At 59.7% G+C, this 17999-nt stretch overlaps 3 protein-coding genes across 3 annotated transcripts; all 3 read left to right on the plus strand.

The window, feature by feature from the left end:
• The first annotated feature begins 478 nt into the window (after positions 1–478).
• Positions 479–4800, plus strand: SPCS2 (signal peptidase complex subunit 2). The gene is made up of 5 exons (XM_041400131.1): positions 479–658; positions 2271–2354; positions 2609–2769; positions 3722–3856; positions 4542–4800. The coding sequence occupies exons 1-5, from the start codon at positions 494–496 to the stop codon at positions 4726–4728; spliced, it is 732 nt and encodes a 243-aa protein (XP_041256065.1). The 5' UTR covers positions 479–493; the 3' UTR covers positions 4729–4800.
• A 1497-nt stretch (positions 4801–6297) lies between these two features.
• Positions 6298–8428, plus strand: NEU3 (neuraminidase 3). The gene is given in 4 exon segments (XM_041400137.1): positions 6298–6627; positions 6718–6960; positions 7043–7487; positions 7490–8428. Coding segments are annotated over 4 exon segments (1074 nt in total). The 5' UTR covers positions 6298–6600; the 3' UTR covers positions 7849–8428.
• A 628-nt stretch (positions 8429–9056) lies between these two features.
• On the plus strand, positions 9057–14301 carry P4HA3 (prolyl 4-hydroxylase subunit alpha 3). Its single transcript, XM_041400144.1, has 14 exons — positions 9057–9110; positions 9196–9551; positions 9970–10112; positions 10328–10542; positions 10922–11071; positions 11169–11220; positions 11410–11567; positions 11647–11823; positions 12323–12387; positions 12546–12705; positions 13236–13298; positions 13558–13626; positions 13827–13923; positions 14120–14301. The coding sequence occupies exons 1-14, from the start codon at positions 9057–9059 to the stop codon at positions 14188–14190; spliced, it is 1830 nt and encodes a 609-aa protein (XP_041256078.1). The 3' UTR covers positions 14191–14301.
• Positions 14302–17999: the final 3698 nt, after the last annotated feature.

Genomic DNA, 17999 nt, shown 5'->3' on the forward strand with positions numbered 1-17999 from the left:
AAACTGGATCAGCCCCAGTGGCCATCGAGCTTAGCAGCGCGTCTCTGTGATGGAAAACAGGGTTCCTTCTTGTGGCAGCTGTACCTGAGGGGTCTGATTAAGGAGGAATAAGCAGCATCCTCCTCACGTGGCTCAGCCACACCACAGGGCTGCTGTACCGTGTTGGAGAGCGTGGAACCATGGAATAGTTAGGGCTGGAAAAGGCCTCCAAGGTCAGAGTCCCCCAGCGCTGCAAGGGTACCCCTATCCCATGTCCCCAAGTGCCACATCCACACGGCTTTAAATCCCTCCAGGCGTGGGGACTCCACCACTGCCCTGGGCAGCTGTGCCAGGGCTGGACAGCCCTCTTGGGGTCGGACGGGGCTTGGAGCAGCCTGATCCATTGGAAGGTTCCCCTGCCCATGGCAGGGGGTAGGACTGGATGGGTTTTAAGGCCGCTCCCAACCCAAATCCTGCAATTCCATGATGCGAGCACCTTCCGCGCGTCACGGGGATGGCGGCGGGACGGACTGCATTTCCCAGCGTGCCGCGCGGCGCGAGGGGCCCGGACTTCCTGCCACGCGACCAATCAGGAGCGCCCAGGTGTCGCGGGCGGGGCGGGGGCGGAGGCGGCGAGAAGATGGCGGCCAAGAGCGGCCGGAACGGGCTCCTGGACAAGGTACGGCGGGCGGGGCTCCTCGGCCGCCCGAGCGGCCCCCGCCCCGGCCGGGGCCCCGGGCAGCGCCCCGCCAGCCCCGCGCCTTCCCCCGCCGCCCACGGGCTTCCACCTTTCACTCCTGGGTGTCCCTCCCTCAGCCCTGGGCATCCCCTCATGACTGGGCATCCCCCTCAAGCCTGAGCATCCCCATCCCTGAGAATCCCCCCTCATTCCTGAGCATCCCCATCCCTGAGAATCCCCCCTCAGCCCTGCGCATCCTCATCCCTGGGAATCCCCCTCATGACTGAGCATCCCCTCTCATCCCTGAGCATCCCCCTCAAGCCTGAGAATTCCCCCTCAGCCCTGAGCATCCTCATCCCTGAACATCCCGATCCCTGAGAATCTGCCCTCAGCCCTGAGCATCCCCATCCGTGAGAATTCCCCCTCATCCCTGAGCATCCCCCTCATGCCTGGGCATCCCTCTGCCCTGGGCATCCCCATCCCTGAGAATTCTCCCCCACCATCCTCCCTGCAGCCCTGGTCGTCCCCCTCCAGCTGCTGTAGATGCTCGTATAAGCAAAAATAAATAGTGGAAAGAATTCGACCCTATTCTCTTACGGAAAGGCTGTGGCTTCCAGTTAACGTGTGTGCTAATTAACCCTGGAAGAAAATGCTTCAGAAGCAGCCCCCTGAAATGTTTGGTACCATACACCCACGTGCGAGCTCTGTCCCAGTTCTCAGTGATTTTTAGATCCTTCTGGCCGTTGCTTTTGTGCCTCATAAGCCCATGGACACGCAGTGACATTCACTGTGTGCCTCAGAATTCCCACATGCCAGGCCTGGGGAATAACTGGGCTTTTCCCTGTGCGGCTGCAGGGCAAGCAGATGGAGTTTGACATGGTATTTTAAAGTGGTTTTACTCCTTCAGAGGAGGAAAGGGAGCTCTTTGGGCTGGTGGTTAATCCATCCAGCTGGGGAGCTTCCGGGGCAGGAAAATGACACGAGTGAAACTGAGGATTGCTCTGCTGGCAGCTGGGATTCCAGCCCCAGTCTCTGACCTGTTTGAAATAAGGGATGAGTTGGGACACTCAGGGCTCGGGCTGATGTGTCACCAGACAGTGATGTAGTTCAGGGGAAGGTGGGCCCCTTGGAACAGCTGGGAATTGTGACTGGGGAGGGACCCATTCCTGCAGAAGCTTTGAATGTGAAGAGTACAGAGTCCTTTGCTTTTGTTCCAGAGAATGGTTTTAACTGAAATTCCTTGTTTGTGCCTTTTAAATCTCCCCTTGTTCCAAGATTGTTGGGGGTTCTCAAAATTTTCCTCCGTCCCCCAAGAGTCCGTGTGGAGCAGTGTCTGGAAGGCAGGAGCATATCCAGAGGCAGGAATCCAGCCCAGCTGTCCCTTCCTGGGGATGGCAGCAGGAGCAGCAAATGAGGAGGCAAAACTAAACCTGCTCCAGAGGCACATCCAGCCTGTGACAAGGTGCACAGCCTGAAACCCACCAGGAACTGCTCAGGCAGCTTTGGGTGCAGATTCCCTCTGTCCAGCCAGGTTTTCCCAAACAGCTTTGCTCTCTGGTTTGCCTCCTGTCGCTGGGATGGAATTCCCCTCACTCCACGCTTTCCATTGCAGTGGAAGATTGATGACAAGCCAGTAAAAATCGACAAATGGGACGGTTCAGCTGTGAAAAATTCCTTGGACGACTCTGCCAAAAAGGTGGGTTCTCTCTCTGCTGAGCTGCCCTGCTGGAAGCTCTCTGATTTTCCTTCCTGCTTTTTGGGGTTGGCTGCCATGGCATCCCTTGTGATTCCCACGTGCCTGTGCTGCCTGATGCAGACATTCATTCCCCACAAACCTTCTGCCCAGTTTAGCTGTGCCCCTGGGGCTGCTCCCTTCAAACCCTTCCCACAAGCAGCGTGTCAAATCCCTGAAAAGCTCTCCCTGGACTCGGCTGCCTGTTTCTCCCACAGGTGCTCCTGGAGAAGTACAAATACGTGGAGAACTTCCGTCTGATCGACGGGCGCCTCATCATCTGCACAATCTCCTGTCTCTTTGCCATCGTGGCTTTGATTTGGGATTACCTGCACCCTTTTCCTGAATCCAAACCGGTCCTTGCCTTTTGTGTTGTCTCATATCCTTCACAGGTCCTGTCGTGGTTATACCACAGGGGTGTGATTTTCCACAGGAACAAAACCCTTCTGGATGTTCCCGTTTTCAGGCCTGCGGGAATTACACTTCCTGCCGTGTGGAGATCAGCTGACAATCAGACAGTTTTCGTGTGACAGGAAAGTTCCTGGGTGTAATGCCCCTAAATTTGGGTGGTCTGAGGCAGATCCTTTTTTTTTTTCATTCTATCCACAGTCTGGCTCCAGACACGCTTGCTTTTCCCTAATACCACAGGTCAGATGCTGAGAGGGCAAAGAGGAAACTCTGCAGAGGGATCTGGACAGGCTGGATCCACTCCACAGCCCACTGCTGAGGCTCAGCAGTGCAAAGGAGTGCTGGTGGCCTTGGCTGGGGGAATGGTTGGACTCAATGGTCTTGGAGATGTTTTCCAACCTAAACAATTCTGTGATCCTAAGGAATTTCATTGTTCCTGGCTCTTCTGGGTGGCTTTCAGAACAAATGGGTGACTTGTCTTGCAGCACTTGAAATTACTTAATTCCAAAATTGGGAAAGAGGAATTGCTTGGTCTGTCCTTGGAGGAATGTCCAGCAACTCCTTCTGTGGCTTGTTCACTCTCAAGTTTCCCAGCAGATGTCAGAGAATCCCAGAGTGGTTTGGGTTGGGAAGGGCCTTAAAGCTCATCCATTCCCCCCCTGCCATGGGCAGGGACACTTCCACTAAACCAGGTTGCTCCACCCTGGCCTCGGGCACTTCCAGGGAGTGAATAATAAATTACTAAAGTTTAATTTTATTAGTTAATTTCCCTTGCTGATGAAGCATCAGCCAAACATGCTGTTTGCAGTCAAGGTGTCACTTGAGAGGTGGCTAAACCACAGCTCTGAGGGGATCCGAGCGACTCCTCTGCCTGATTTCTGCTTCTCCTTGCACCTTCCTAACGTCCTTAACTTCCCGCGCACGTATTTTGTGATGATGGGAATCCTGACCATCTACACCTCCTACAAAGAGAAGAGCATTTTCCTGGTGGCGCACAGGAAGGACCCGGCCGGGATGGATCCCGACGACGTCTGGCAGCTCTCCTCCAGCCTCAAACGGTACGCCTGCTCCGCCAGCCGGGCTCGGCCCTCCCTCGCCAGAGCCCCCCTGAACACTGCCTGCTCTTCTGAATCCACTGCTCCACCAAAAGCCTTCTCCTGGCCCAGCAGTGGCAGCGGCCCCAAGTGGTGTTCTGCCCCCCGTGTTCGTGTTTCGCTTCTCTTTAGTGCGGGGTGTAGAGGCCTCGAAGTGTGTTAATTGTGAGTGCCCAGCTGGGGCCTCAGCCCAGGGGGTTTTCCCCTCACACAGGAGGGGGTTTCTGTCCCTGCTCTGAGGGATTTTTCCCTCTCAGGCAGGAGCCTGGGGGTTTTTTCCCCTCACATGGTGGGGGTTTCTGTCCCACTGGGACCCTGCTCTGAGGGATTTCCCCTCAGACAGGAGCGGGTTTCTGTCCCACTGGGACCCTGCTCTGAGGGATTTCCCCTCACACAGGAGGGGGTTTCTGTCCCTCTGGGGGTTTTTTCCCCTCACATGGTGGGGGTTTCTGTCCCTCTGGGACCCTGCTCTGAGGGATTTCCCCAAACAGGAGGGTGTTTCTGTCCCATTGGGACCCTGCTCTGAGGGATTTCCCCTCACACAGCGGGTTTCTGTCCCATTGGGACCCTGCTCTGAGGGATTTCCCCTCACACAGCGGGTTTCTGTCCCTCTGGGACCCTGCTCTGAGGTGTGTCTGCCCTCCCGCAGGTTTGATGACAAGTACACCCTGAAGCTGACGTTCATCAGTGGGAAAACCAAGCAGCAGAGGGAAGCCGAGTTCACCAAATCCATCGCCAAGTTCTTCGACAACAACGGGACGTTAGTCATGGAGGCCTACGAGCCAGAGGTGTCCAAGCTGCACGACAGCCTGGCCCTGGAGAGGAAAACAAAATGATTTTGGAGCCCAGCCGCCTCCCAACAGCTTGCTAAATTAACACCAATAAAGTCAAATGGCAACGAAAGTGAATCATGGCCTCTGTTTTTGTCCTGAAGTCCTATTCCTTTTTGGATAAGCAGGATTTTAATACTGGACCCAAGATTTGTTGAAGGTCATGGCTAAGCTTGGTCTCTGTGCCTGCCTTCCAGGCTCAAAATTGGATTTTGGGGACCCTCAGGAGGGGAAACACACCACCAGTGCTGCCCCAGCATCCCTGCTTTACCTGGCAGTGCTTTATCACATGGCTCTGTGTCCAGGGGGCTTTTCCAATCCCACCTTTCCATTTCTGCTAGGAGTTCAGGACAAAACCCTTCTGTGAAACAACCATCCCCTTGCAAACAAGTTTGCTTTATTTTTGTATTTATCTAAGTGGGGTAGAGGATTGTTTTATATAAAAACCTTTTATGCTACTTCTGTGTGCTCAGCCACGAAGCTTCTCAGAAAGTGTAAAAGATTTTCCAAGCTGTGTGTGTCTGTCCTGCGGTTCCCTTCTGGCATCTCTCGTTCCATGTGTCCCTTCTGTAAACTGGCATTTTTTTAAAGAGATAATTTTTTTGGTTGTTTTTTTCAATAAAAGGGAAGAACAGACCTCAAACGTGTCCTGGAGCATCTCTGGGGTGTTCCACGCCTGGGGAGGGAATCCCAGTTCACAAAAGGAGAATCCTGGCATTCCCGTGGCACCACCACAGTCTTGTCACCTAAACCTCGTCCCCAGGTGCCACGGGATGAGGATGACTCCTCTTTTTATCTTGCAGAGCTGGTTGGGCTTGGCTGCCTCACCGCAGGGAGCCCCAGACGGACCTTCCTGGTTTTCCAGCCCTCCCTCGCCACGGCCGTCCCACAAGGGCGCCCGGCAGTGGACTCTCCTGGCATCCCAAGCAGGGTCCTGCCTCCATCCCTCTCCGGGCTCCCCTCCCGCCTGCTGGGGAGAGCAGCGGCTCCACCGGTCAGTCTCCTCCCGGAATTCCAGCATTCCACCGGCCCCGCAGGAGCGCCGGAGGCGGAGCACATCGCCGGCTCACACCTGCACAGGTACTGCCCCCGCTGCCCGCCGGCGCCGGGCTCCGGGATCCCGACAGCGGGATCCCCGCCCGCCGAGCGCCTGATCCGGCCCCCCCGGCTCCGGGAGCTGCAGGAAGAGGCGGAGCGGGGCGGCCCCGGCGCGGCGGCGGCGGGAGGAGCGGGGTCTGCGGGGATGCGGGATGCGGGGCTGCGGGACCGGGAGTGCGGGGGGCCGCGGCACGGAGGGGACGGGGGGGTCGGCGCTTGGGGGTGCAGGGGGATTGGGACTGGGGCTGGGGGGGTCACCGGGGTGAAGGGGCTGCGGGGGTGTCGGGGTACACGGGGAGAATCTGGGTACTGCAGGCGGACGGGGGCGATCGGTGCCTGCGGGGCCGAAGGGGGGCCAGGACATGTGAGGGGGGAGGCACGGAGGGGGGGTCTGTCACTGGGGGTCCGTGCGTGGTGCAGGGGGTTTGTGCTGTGCGCCAGCGTAGGGACGTGGGGGATCCCGGCGGGGATCCAGGCTGGAGGGTGCGGGGGGGACTGGGGGTGCACGGGAATGGAGTGGAGCAGGGGCACAGGAACCCCGGGCTAGTGCCACTCGGGGAGCTAAGGCGGTGGGAGCTCCGGGATCCCGGTGCCGTGCAGGAGGTGCACAGCCCTCGGGAACAGCGGGAGCTGGCACCCTGGGTGAAGCAGGGGACTCTGTGCGCTACAGGGGAGCAGCACAGACGGGCAGGGGGCGGGTGTGACCCCAGCGAGGGGCTCTGCTCTCACCCCACTCTCCCACCCTGCTCAGGTCCCAGGGGGAACCTCAGGGCTGTCACCATGTCCCAGGCCACCACCTGCCTCAAGGTGAGCCTTCATCCCTGTCCCCCCCGTACGGGCCACCCCCTCTTTTGCCAGGATTTAACCCTTTTACATCTGACTTTCCCACCCTTCCAGCAGCAGGAGGATGGCGGGGAGAGCCCCCCACCGCTGCCATCACCACCAGGATCCCCGCACGTTTTCCCTCCGGAGACGCTGTTCCAACAGGCAGGTGGGGTCACCTATCGCATCCCGGCTCTGCTCTACGTCCCCCCCGATGATTCCTTCCTGGCCTTCGCCGAAAAGCGCTCCTCGGCCCGGGACGAGGATGCCAAGTACCTGGTGCTGCGGCGGGGCCGCCGGCACGGCTCCTCGGTCAAGGTAAAATCCCCCCGGGCTATAACAAGAGACGGGCGCGGTGCCGGCTGGCTCCCGCGCTGAGCCCCATTTTCCTTTCTTTCAGTGGGGTCCCATGGAGGAGCTGTCGGCGTTGGCGCTGCCGGGCCACCGCACCATGAACCCCTGTCCTCTCTACGACGCCAGGAGCGGCACCGTCTTCCTCTTCTGCATCTGCGTGGAGCAGGGAAAGACGGAGCGCTGCCAGATCTGGAGCGGCTGCAGCGCCGCCCGCCTCTGCTTCGCCACCAGCGCCGACGGCGGCCGCGGCTGGAGCGCGCTGCGGGACGTGACGGACGAGGCCATCGGCGCCGACCTGTCCCGCTGGGCCACCTTCGCCGTGGGGCCGGGCCACGGCGTGCAGCTGGCCTCGGGGCGGCTGGTGGTGCCGGCCTACACCTACTACGTGCACGGCTGTCTGTGCGGGGCGCTGCGGCTGCCCTGCTTCACCCGCCAGCACTCCCTCGTCTTCTACAGCGACGACGGCGGGCGCCGCTGGCACAAGGGCGCCCTGCCCAGCGGCCGGCGCCGTGCGCGGCCCTGGGCGAGCCGCCGCGGGGCTGCCAGGGCAGCGTGCTCAGCTTCGCCCGCTCCGCCGGGGAGCCCCCCTGGCTGCTCTACTCGCACCCCACCGACCGGCACCGCCGGCGCGATCTGGGGCTCTACGTGAACCCCTCGCCGCCGGACGGGGCGGGCTGGCGGCGGCCCTGGCTGCTGCACGCTGGGCCCGCCGGCTACTCCGACCTGGCCGCCTGCCCCGGCGGCCTCTTCGGGTGCTTGTTCGAGCGCGGCGCCAGCAGCGCCTGCGAGGAAATCGCCTTCTGCCTCTTCACCCTGGAGCCCTCCGGCGATCGGGAGCTCAAGGCTTCCTGAAACAGACCCGTTTTAGGCAGCGCGGTCGCTCCTGAGCGTCGGCGGCCGGAGCCAGCGAGCGCGGCAGTGCCGGGACCTCGCCAGGACATTGCAAGTGCACCAGAGGCTCAGCATCGTGCACCTTTTATTTAATTATGCCTTTTTAATCACCCGTCGGGTGTTGTCGGTGACCTGCGGCAGTGGAGTCTCTGCTCTGGCTTGGCCAAGGGGGATGCCAGCACAGCATACAAAATGCTGCTGCTTCTCCAAAAATCAGCATTTTTCACCTGGTGGCAGCTGAAAAGCAGAAGGTGCCAGCAAGAGCAGCTGACTCCCTGAGGAAAAAGTACCCAGAACTCTTGGTTTAGTTAAAAATATTCCAGTTCCTGTGTTCCTGCAGGTGGCAGAAGATTCCCAGGTTTTACCATTTTTTATCCTGCTTTCTTCACTTGCCTACTTTAGACTGAGTTTCTCCCTGCCCCCTGGGGAAAAGCGCTCGAATCTTGACTGGGGGCAAGGAGAGAGGAGTGTTGGGGAGTGTTGCATTCTGCTCCATAGGGAACAGCTTCTAGCATCCCGACAGTGACAGTGACCTCACATCCCCGTGCTGCTGTCAAATAAAATTCTCCCAAAACACGTGGAATCCAGTCCATACAGGGAAAATCCCAACAGAGCTGGCCCTGCCCCAGAAAGATGCAGGATGGCCCCAAGCGCGGCACCTCCCACTGCATCCTGGTGCTGGTTTTGTATGGAGAGGCGGGCAGACAGGATGAATGCAAGGCGGGATGGGCAGAAGATCAAATCGAAACGGGCACAGGCAGGATGTGGACAGGGACGGGGAGGATGAGGCCAAGATGGAATGGGGACAGGCAGGATGGCGTCAGATAAGATTAGGACAGAAGACAAAATGGGGACAGACAGGAGCGGGCAGGCAGGATGAAGCTGAGGACAGAGCAGGATGGGGCCAGGAGAGAACAGGGACATGGGCAGGGACAGGCAGGATGAGGCTGGGGCAGGACGGGGACAGACAAGAGGGGGACAAGCAGGGTAGGGACAGAGGGGCAGACTGGAATGGGGACAGGGACAAGCAGGACGGGGAGCAGCACCACACCGCCCTGCCCAGCCAGCGTGGCGGGTCGGGGGCGCCCCCACCCGTTTTCCCCCCAAAGGCGGGGCCTCTCCGCCCCTTTTCCCCCGCTTCTCCCGGCGGCGGCGGCGGCGGCGGCCGGATGCGGGCGCTGGGGCTCGGGGCACGGCTGACACGGGGGGTGCTGGGGGCACTGGTGGGGCTGGCGGTGCTGGGGGCTCGGGGGGCGCTGCTGGGACCGGGGGCACGGGGTGCACTGGGCGTGTTGGGGATACTTGGAGCACCGGGGGCACTGCTGGGAGTCGGGGCGCTGGAGGCACTGGGGAGCCTGGGAGCGCTGCCGGTGCTGGTGGCGTTGCTGGGACTGGAGGCACTGTGGGTACCTGGAGCACCGCGAGCGCTGGGGGTTCGGGGAGTTCTGGAGGCGCTGGGTCACGGGAGGTGCTGGAGCACTGGGGGCGCTGGGAGCACTGGGGGTGCTGGGGGTGCTGCTGGCGCTGCTGCCGCCCCCCGCCCCGGCCGAGACGTTCTCTGCCATGCTGAGCGTGCGGGGAGCGCTGGGCGCCGAGCGCCGCCTGCTCCGCCGGCTCCGCTCCTACCTGCGGGACGAGAGCTCCCGCCTGCGCCTCCTCCGCAGGTACCGGCACCCCAACCGCCTCCGCTGCCCTCCGGCCGCCCATCCCGCCCCCCGGGCCCAGGCCTGGGTGATTCCCCGGCTGCGAGGAGGGGCCAGCCCATCCCCACCTTCCCCGCAGCACCCAATTTTTGGGAGTGGCCCTAAATAAGAGGGTGGTGGGAGGACGGGAATCTGACTGGACATGGATCAGGCCCCCCTTCCCCCAGCTGTGCCTCAGGAGGGGGACATGGCCCCCCACACATGGCCATGGGGGCTGCAGCATCCCAAGACACGGACCATCCTCACAGACCCACCAGGGTCTGGCTTGGCCAAAGTGGACGCTGAGGCAAAGCTGCCCAGCAGTGGGGGGACTCATGCCTCACCCGAGCGGTGTCAGCACCGAGGAGCACCCAAGTGTCCTCCCGTGGGTGCCTTGCAGGTTCTATGAGAAGGTCCAGGCACTGCACCAGGACCCCGAGGCCTCGGTGGACAACCCCTTGTTGGCCTTCAGCCTCATCAAGCGCCTGCACTCGGACTGGCCCAGCATCATCTACTGCGAGGAGGCCACCAGGAACACCCAGGGTACAGGGAGGATGCCCAGCCTCGTGTTCCCCCTGTCACCTACGCCAGGAAATAGATGGAGGGGCTGGGAAACAGGTGGAGAAGGAAGGGAATTGTTGGAGGAGCAGAATGAATGGAGGAGCAGGATGTGGGGTCTCCAGGGAAAAGAGCTGATAAGGGTGATTGCACCTCATAATTTCGTTTATCCTCTCCTGCACATCTTTCCCACCCTGCAGCACTCCATGCTGGCCTCAGGGAGGTGGAGCAGGAGCTGCCTGGAGCTGAGGACCTGGACGGGGCAGCCAGGGCGCTGATGAGGCTGCAGGACGTGTATGCCCTGAGCGTCAAGGGCTTGGCCAGCGGCGTCTTCCAGAGAGCCGGGCACCCGCCCCTCTACAGCCCCGGCCGGCGCGCCTCCCTCTCTGCCGACGACTGCTTCCACGTGGGAAAGGTGGGGGAGAGCCCCACAAGCCCCCACAAAGCTTCCCCAGCCTGGGGTGCTGCTTCCATAGGGATGGACACGGGGGTTTTTCACATGGGGTGAGATGGAAGCGCAGGTGCAAACAGGGATGGAGATTGAGGTGGGGATGGAACAAGAAAGGAGGGGATGGGACAGGATGGGGATGGTGTGGGAGGGAATGGGGATGGAGATGGCAATGGAAAGAGACAGATGCACTGGGATGGGATGGGATGGGATGGGATGGGATGGGATGCGATGGGATGCGATGGGATGCGATGCAATGGGATGTGATGCGATGCGATGCGATGCGATGCCATGCCATGGGAGCAGATGGCCCAGCTGCAGGTGCAGGTGACGTGTTGCCCCGCAGGTGGCCTATGACACAGGTGACTATTACCATGCCATTGCCTGGCTGGAGGAGGCTGTCAGCCTCTTCCGCCTCTCCTACGGCAGCTGGAACCTGGAGGACCGGAGCAGCCTGGAGGATGCTCTGGACCATCTGGCCTTCTCCTACTTCATGGTACAGCCACAAGTCCCCTCCCCATCCTCAGTGTCCAGTAGAGCCAAACCATGGGCAGGGGGGTGGATGCTGATGGGGTCTCCACTCCCCCATCCAGGCTGGAAACATCTCTCACGCCTTGAGCCTCTCCAGGGAGTTTCTCCGCTACGGTATGTGGGACAACTGTGGATGCAGCAGGAAGAGGGAAAAGATTTTGGGATGTCCCCATCACCTCTGCATGGCAACAGCCTCCCTCACCCCGTTTCTTGCCCCCATCTGGGGTAATTCTCCAGGGACCGATGCCAGGGAAGGGGGTTGATGGGGATGCAGCACTCTGGGTGACACCACCTCCCCAGCAGATCCCAGAAACCAAAGGGTGTCGAGGAACGTGGCCAAGTACAAGAAGCTGCTGGAGATGGGGATGGGGACAAGTGCCAGGCCCCTGCAGCGCCCCAACAGCACCCGCCTGCAGAGCCGTGACGCCTACGAGGAGCTGTGCCAGCGCCCCAGGGTGCAGGTGGGGCTGGCAGGGGTGCCGGGGTCCCCCAGCACCGCTGTCCCCCCCTCACGCCCTCCTTGGTCCTCTTCCTCCCCAGCCAGCCCCAGAGCAGCTCCTGCGCCTCGGCTGCTCCTACGAGACCAACGGCAGCCCCTTCCTCCTCCTCCAGCCGGCCAAGAAGGAGATGGTCCGGATCCGACCCCACGTGGCTCTGTACCACGATTTCATCACCGATGCTGAGGCTGAGACTATCAAGGGGTTGGCAGGGCCCTGGGTGAGCCATACCCGTCCCCAGGGATGTCCCTTTCCTGCACAGGGTGTCCCAGGAGGTCATGATCCAGGGTGAATGCAGAGATAGGAGGGGTTTTAAGGCTAAAGTCTCCTCCAGGGAGTTCAGATGGGATGGGGCTTGGAGCAACCTTGTCTAATGGAATGTGTCCCTGCCTATGGCAGGGGGTGGAACTGGATGATCTTGGAAGGCCCCTTCCAACCCAAACCACTCTAGGATTAGATGAGACCCTGGGGATGATGACCCCAGTTCCATGTGAGCCCCCCAAAAGACTTTTTGGAAGAAACCAAGTCCACAGCTGCACCTGAACCACTTCCCAACCAGGCCTGACTTGGCGACTGCACCTCTGTCACTGCTTCCCTCTCCCCTGTGAGACACCTCGGGGTGGGATGCTTAGCAATCAGCTGGTACAAACCCACCAGGGCCCCTGCTTGGCGTGAAGGTCCCCATGCGTGGCAACATGCGTCCCCCATGTGTCCCTCAGCTGCAGAGATCCGTGGTTGCCTCTGGGGAGAAGCAGCAGAAGGCCGAGTACCGCATAAGCAAGAGGTAGCGGCCCCCCTCCCTCGTCCCCCAGCCACAGGGACCCCCGTGGCTCCGTGGCCCCCTCTGAGGTGGCAGCGAGGCCGTGCTGGGGGGCTGGCTCCTGCAGCGGTGCCCTGCGGGTGAAGCCCGGCCGCCCGTGGGGCTGACGGGCGCTCCCACAGCGCCTGGCTGAAGGACACGGCCGACCCCGTGGTGCGGGCGCTGGATCGGCGCATGGCCGCCCTCACCGGCCTGGACCTGCGGCCGCCCTACGCCGAGTACCTGCAGGTGGTCAACTACGGCTTGGGAGGCCACTACGAGCCACACTTCGACCACGCCACGGTCAGGGAGCTGCCAGGCTGGGCCTGGGGGACCATGGGGTGACACCCAGGGTGGCTCCTGGGGGGGACTCAGGGGCGGTGCCTGGGATATTCCTGGGTATGGGCCCGGGGTTGGCCTTGGGGGTGGTTCCTCAGATGTTCCTGAAGGAGAACTACTCTGAGGGTGGTCCCTCAGCTGTTCCTGGAGATGGGATGCTCCTCATGATGCTTCCCATGGTGCCCAAGGGAAGACCCCGAACGGTCCCTAGGGGTGTCCCCGTGGTGATCCCTAAGTTATTCCCTGAGTTGTTCCTAGTGATGCACCCTGGGATGGCCCCTGGCAGGGGTGGGATGATGGTCCCAGGATGGTGATCCCTGGGTGGGTGCCTGGGGTATTCCTGGGAAAGGAGGGAAGGAGGGAGCAAAAAAGAAGGGAGAAGGAAGGATTTACTAGGGGGGAACAGTGTGGGGCAGCTTAGAGCTGCTGGGGTGTGAGGGGCTCTGGGCTGTGTCAGGGCAGGACTGACCGTCCCCACCTCCCTTTTGGAGCAGTCCACGAAGAGCCCCCTGTACAGGATGAAGTCGGGCAACAGGATCGCCACAGTCATGATCTACGTGAGTCCTCCCTCGTTTCCAGGCCTGCAGGGATGACACTGGCTTAGCCCTCAGGGAATGGGACGGGTGAGGGCAGCCCCAAAACACTGGAGTGCGTGGGAAGTGCCAACATCTGTGGAGTATTCAGGAGTTTGTGCTGTGCCAAAGCGAGGGAACAGAGTTGGGGCCCAAGGGAGGTTTTGTGCCTCAGTTTCCCTGTGCAAAGGAGCATCACAGGGAAGGGGGGGATCCATGGCTCCTATTTTTGCTCCTTTTCCAGCTGAGTGCCGTGGAGGCTGGAGGCTCCACTGCTTTCATCTATGCCAACTTCAGCGTGCCCGTGGTCAAGGTGAGGGATCGTGTGGAATTGCTGGGAGCAGGGAAGGGACGGTGCTGCCCTCTCTCTCAGCTCCTGCAGGGAGTTGTGGTCAAGCCTCTCCTGATGCCAAACCCCAGCCCTAGGCTCCCTAATCTGTTTTGGGGTGCCAAAATTCAGTCTTGGGGATCCCAGCTCTGTTTTAGGGTACCAAACCCATCTCTGCTCTGCAGAATGCAGCTCTTTTCTGGTGGAACCTGCGGAGGAACGGGAATGGTGACGGGGACACCCTCCATGCTGGCTGCCCCGTCCTGGCCGGGGACAAGTGGGGTGAGAGATGCTAGCAGGGGTCACCCCGTGGTGACACGGGGCTGGAGGGACAGCTCCACCAACAGGGAGGCAAGAGGGGCTGGGAATGCACAAATATCCTGGATAATGGGGAAAAGTTCCCCGGCAGCAGCACAGGATTAGAGAAAGGTGCCGAGGGAAGGGAGCAGACAGGGGTCCGTGTCCTTGTCCGTTCCAGTGGCCAACAAGTGGATCCACGAGCACGGGCAGGAGTTCCGGCGGCCGTGCAGCGCTGACCCACAGGACTGAGCCACGTGGGACCACAGATGTGACATCTGCAGGTGGCAAAGCCACCCGGCACAGCATCTCCCCAGGGAGGGAGAGATGGAGGGAAGGGGGCAGCAGCTGAGTAGGGGCTGATCGCGAGGGGTGCTTGCTCAACCACGGCCAGACTGGGTGGAAATAAAGTCTTTATTATAAACCCGAGTCTCTTCTGGGGTGCCAAAGCCTATCCCTGGGGCTCCCATCCATTAGGGAATGCCAAAATCCAGTCTCGGGGAGAAGGCAGCTCCTTCCAGCCGTGCTGGCCCCCCGCCTGCCTGCAGACAAGCTCCCTTTCTCCCCGCCGACCGCAGCCCCGACGTGACTGGAGGCCGAGAGCGGGGAGCCGGGACCTGCGCGGTCCTCGCTCCGTGCCCAGATGCCGGCTGCAGTCTCCTGTTCCCGCTCCTCGCTCCGTGCCCAGATGCCTGCTGCAGTCTCCAGTTCCCGGCCTCGCTCCGTGCCCAGATGCCTGCTGCAGTCTCCTGTTCCCGTTCCTCACTCCATGCCCAGAGGCCTGCTGTAGCCTCCTGTTCCCGTTCCTCGCTCCATGCCCGGATGCCAGCTGCAGTCTCCTGTTCCCGTTCCTCGCTCCATGCCCGGATGCCGGCTGCAGCCCCGGGGAGCTCGGCGCTCTCGCGGCCTGTCCCGAAGGCTCCGTGCCCGCGGCTCCGCGGGGCCGAGCGGACCGGGCTCCCTCAGCCCGCTTAGCTAGCCTGGGCTTTGTTAGCCTAGGCAACACGGTTGGGTTCGGGTTTTTTGACCTTTTTCTGGCCTAGAAGACGGTGGGAGCAATCCTTCGGCCGTTTGTGGTTTTTTTTTCCCCCCGAGCTGTTCGGTTCGGTTTTGGCCCAAGATCACAGAGCCGGCGGGAGGAGCATCGGCCGGGACCCGGCGGCACGGGAGGGGCCGGCCCGGCCCGGCCCGGCCCCAGAGCTCGGCACAGCCGAGCCAACCGGAGGAAGGACACCAAATCCAGCGGCTTCGTCTGCAGTGACGAGGGGACCCCGCCAGGAGTGCACAGGTTCCCTCTGTTTGCCCGAGCTGCTGCGTGCCCCCCTTGTGTTCCCCCTTCCCCGGGACAGGAGCCGCCGCCATTTTCTCCCCCCCACACACCACATTGCGGCCAGTGTGGGCTTTTTTCCCTTTCCTGGGATTTTGTTTCGTTTTGTTGGGGTTTTTTGTTTGTTTGTTTGGTTTGGTTCGTTTGTTTGGTTTGGTTCATTTCTTTTTGTTTTGTTTCATTTCGTTTCGTTCTGTTTCTATCCGGCGGGGATGCGTGTGGGGGGCAGTGGTGTTAAGGTCGGGCAGTTCAGTATCTAGCATTTAATCATTTTCTTTTTCCGTGCCGTGCGGGCACTCTGGGAATAAACGATTGGGGTTTTTTTCACTTCCATCCACTGCTGTTAACCTCCTATTGGAAGAAAGGGATTGCTGCAACCCTTGTTTGGAGGAAACACTCGTTCCAGAGTGTTTTTCTCCTAAGCTTGTCTCGGTTAATCTGAGACACTCATCTAGGTGGCATTTGGAGGAGATTCAGACCCTCCAGGATGGAAACCCAGCTCTCCAGGGAGATCACCATATCACCTCCTGGCCTCTTTCCCGGCTGGAAGGGAAAGGACAGGAACCGGGGAGGGGGATAGGAACAGAAGGCAGGGCTCTGCCGAGGCTCTCCTTGCCTTGGGGTCAGAAATGCGCGTTTATCGCTCCTTGGCTGTGTTCATCCAGCGGGGATTAACCCTTCCATAGGCACACAGCGACAGGGGTGAGCTGCAGGGAGCATTTGGGCAGGCCAGCAGGAACTCAGAAGAGGCTCCAGCAGCCCTTTGGGGCTGTTAAACCTGCTGGAATGTGAAACAGTCTGGAAGATTTCCAGTTTCTCCCAATTCCCGCTTTTCAGTCAGGAACAAGCGCTGCAGGACGCAGAGAAGGCTGAACAGAGCACAGGTTACTCACCAGCCCCAGTGCTCTGGTTTATTACTTCCAGATGTTTCTGTACATGTGAGAGTCATTGGTCACAGGAAGGAGGGGAAAAGTGAAAGCTGTGGCTAAATTCCCCCTCCTCCCCACACTGGGGTGCTGGGAAGGGATGGGGGAGCATTTTGGATGACAAGAGGCTTCCATGAGTCACCATAAAAACCCAGTGGTTGGGTCTGGTGCAGGAACAGCTGGATCAACCCCCTTCCTCCACAGGCTGCTCCAAGGAGCCCAAGCATCACAGCTAAAGGGAAAGCAGGAATTCCTACTCCAGGCTTTTCACAAATGCTTTATTTGTAGGCGAGGGAGATGGACACAGAACAAGACAAAACCAGGAAGAGGCTGACACGGGACACGGTGGCGTGTGGTCTCCAGAGAACTGACACCCCCCCAACACACACACCCCCCACACACACAAACACACTCATTTTCCTTCTGCAAACAGCAAAACTTGGAGCAAACAGCCAGTCCCATTCCCGCCTGTCGGATGCCACATGGGCACAGTGCTGAGGGGGCAGCATGGACAGACAGACGGACGGCACAACCACGGGATGCAGGTTTGGGCAACACAAAGGGCACTTCCAGCCTGTGAGCAGAGCGCCAGGCTCGGGGACGGGTGGGAGAATGCACGAGGGACAAGGGTTCTTGGAAGTGAAAAGCCATCAACTCAAGTTTTTGACCTTGCCTAAAGATCCAGGTGTGGATTTCCAAGAGTGTTATTACCAGCTCAAACCAGTGGACGGCTGGTTGCCAGGCACCTCCACACAGCCCTTCTCCCAAAACCTTCCTGCTCCCAAAAGAAATGGCAGTAGTGGAGAAGAGGAAAAATGTCAGTGCTAAAGTCACAGAATCAGAACAATTTGGGTAGGGACCAACCTTAAAGCCCATCCAGTGCCACCCTGCCCTGGGCAGGGACACCTTCCACTGTCCCAGGCTGCTCCCAGCCCCATCCAGCCTGGCCTTGGACATTCCAGGGATCCAGGGACAGCCTCTCTGGGCACTCTGTGCCAAGGCCTAAATTGTACAAAAACTTCTCCCTAGTACCCAGTCAGTCCTCCTGTGGGGGATTCTCCAAGGTCTGTGTTGCACTGCTCCAATTTTTTCAAGTCATCCCAATACTGCTTGCAAATCACAAACATGTGGGAAGCAGGGCTGGAATGGGCTTCCTCAGGTTGTCCAAGCCTTTCGCTGGCCAAAAGGGGAAAAATAACAACTTTTCCTATTGCTGCATCACCTCTGCAGACCCCCTGTCACAATCTGAGGGGAAAATTCCAGCTGCAGAGCCCCAGGCCTGAGTTTAATTCCTTACTCGAGGGCTGATTTATTCAAAGCAAGAGTACCTGCTTTGGCAATAGAGGAAATAATCTTTTTCCAACAATCCCAATGCTCCAGTCTTCTGCAAATCCCTATGGCTTTGTCCAGTACACATAATCTGGCAAAACCCATCCTAGGTCTCAGACATTTATTTATTTAATTTATTCAATTAAAATGAAGGCTGCAACAGACCAGCATCCCAAAGTGCATCTCCTGCTCCTGCCAAACCTTGGGATCCTCCATTGGGAAAGCTGCCACTGATCCTCAATCCAACAAGTGAAACAAAACCAAGAGAGGTTTCTAAGTAATCAAAAGGCTGCCGGAAAAATGCAGAGCTGGGAGTTTTGGGGAGGAATTTCTCTGTGTCCCCGTTTCTCGTGAGCCAGAGTGAAGACTCCTTCTCTCTGCAGTTACTTTTACCACAGCCTGTGTTCCCTTCACCAAATGTCATTTATCCCAGCCTGCAGCCCCCTGGAAACTGCAGCAGGAGCATTAATGCTTCTCAG

This window comes from Onychostruthus taczanowskii, unplaced genomic scaffold (genome assembly GCF_017590055.1).
Source record: "Onychostruthus taczanowskii isolate IOZ18803 unplaced genomic scaffold, ASM1759005v1 scaffold172, whole genome shotgun sequence".
Classification (NCBI taxonomy): Eukaryota; Metazoa; Chordata; class Aves; order Passeriformes; family Passeridae; genus Onychostruthus; species Onychostruthus taczanowskii.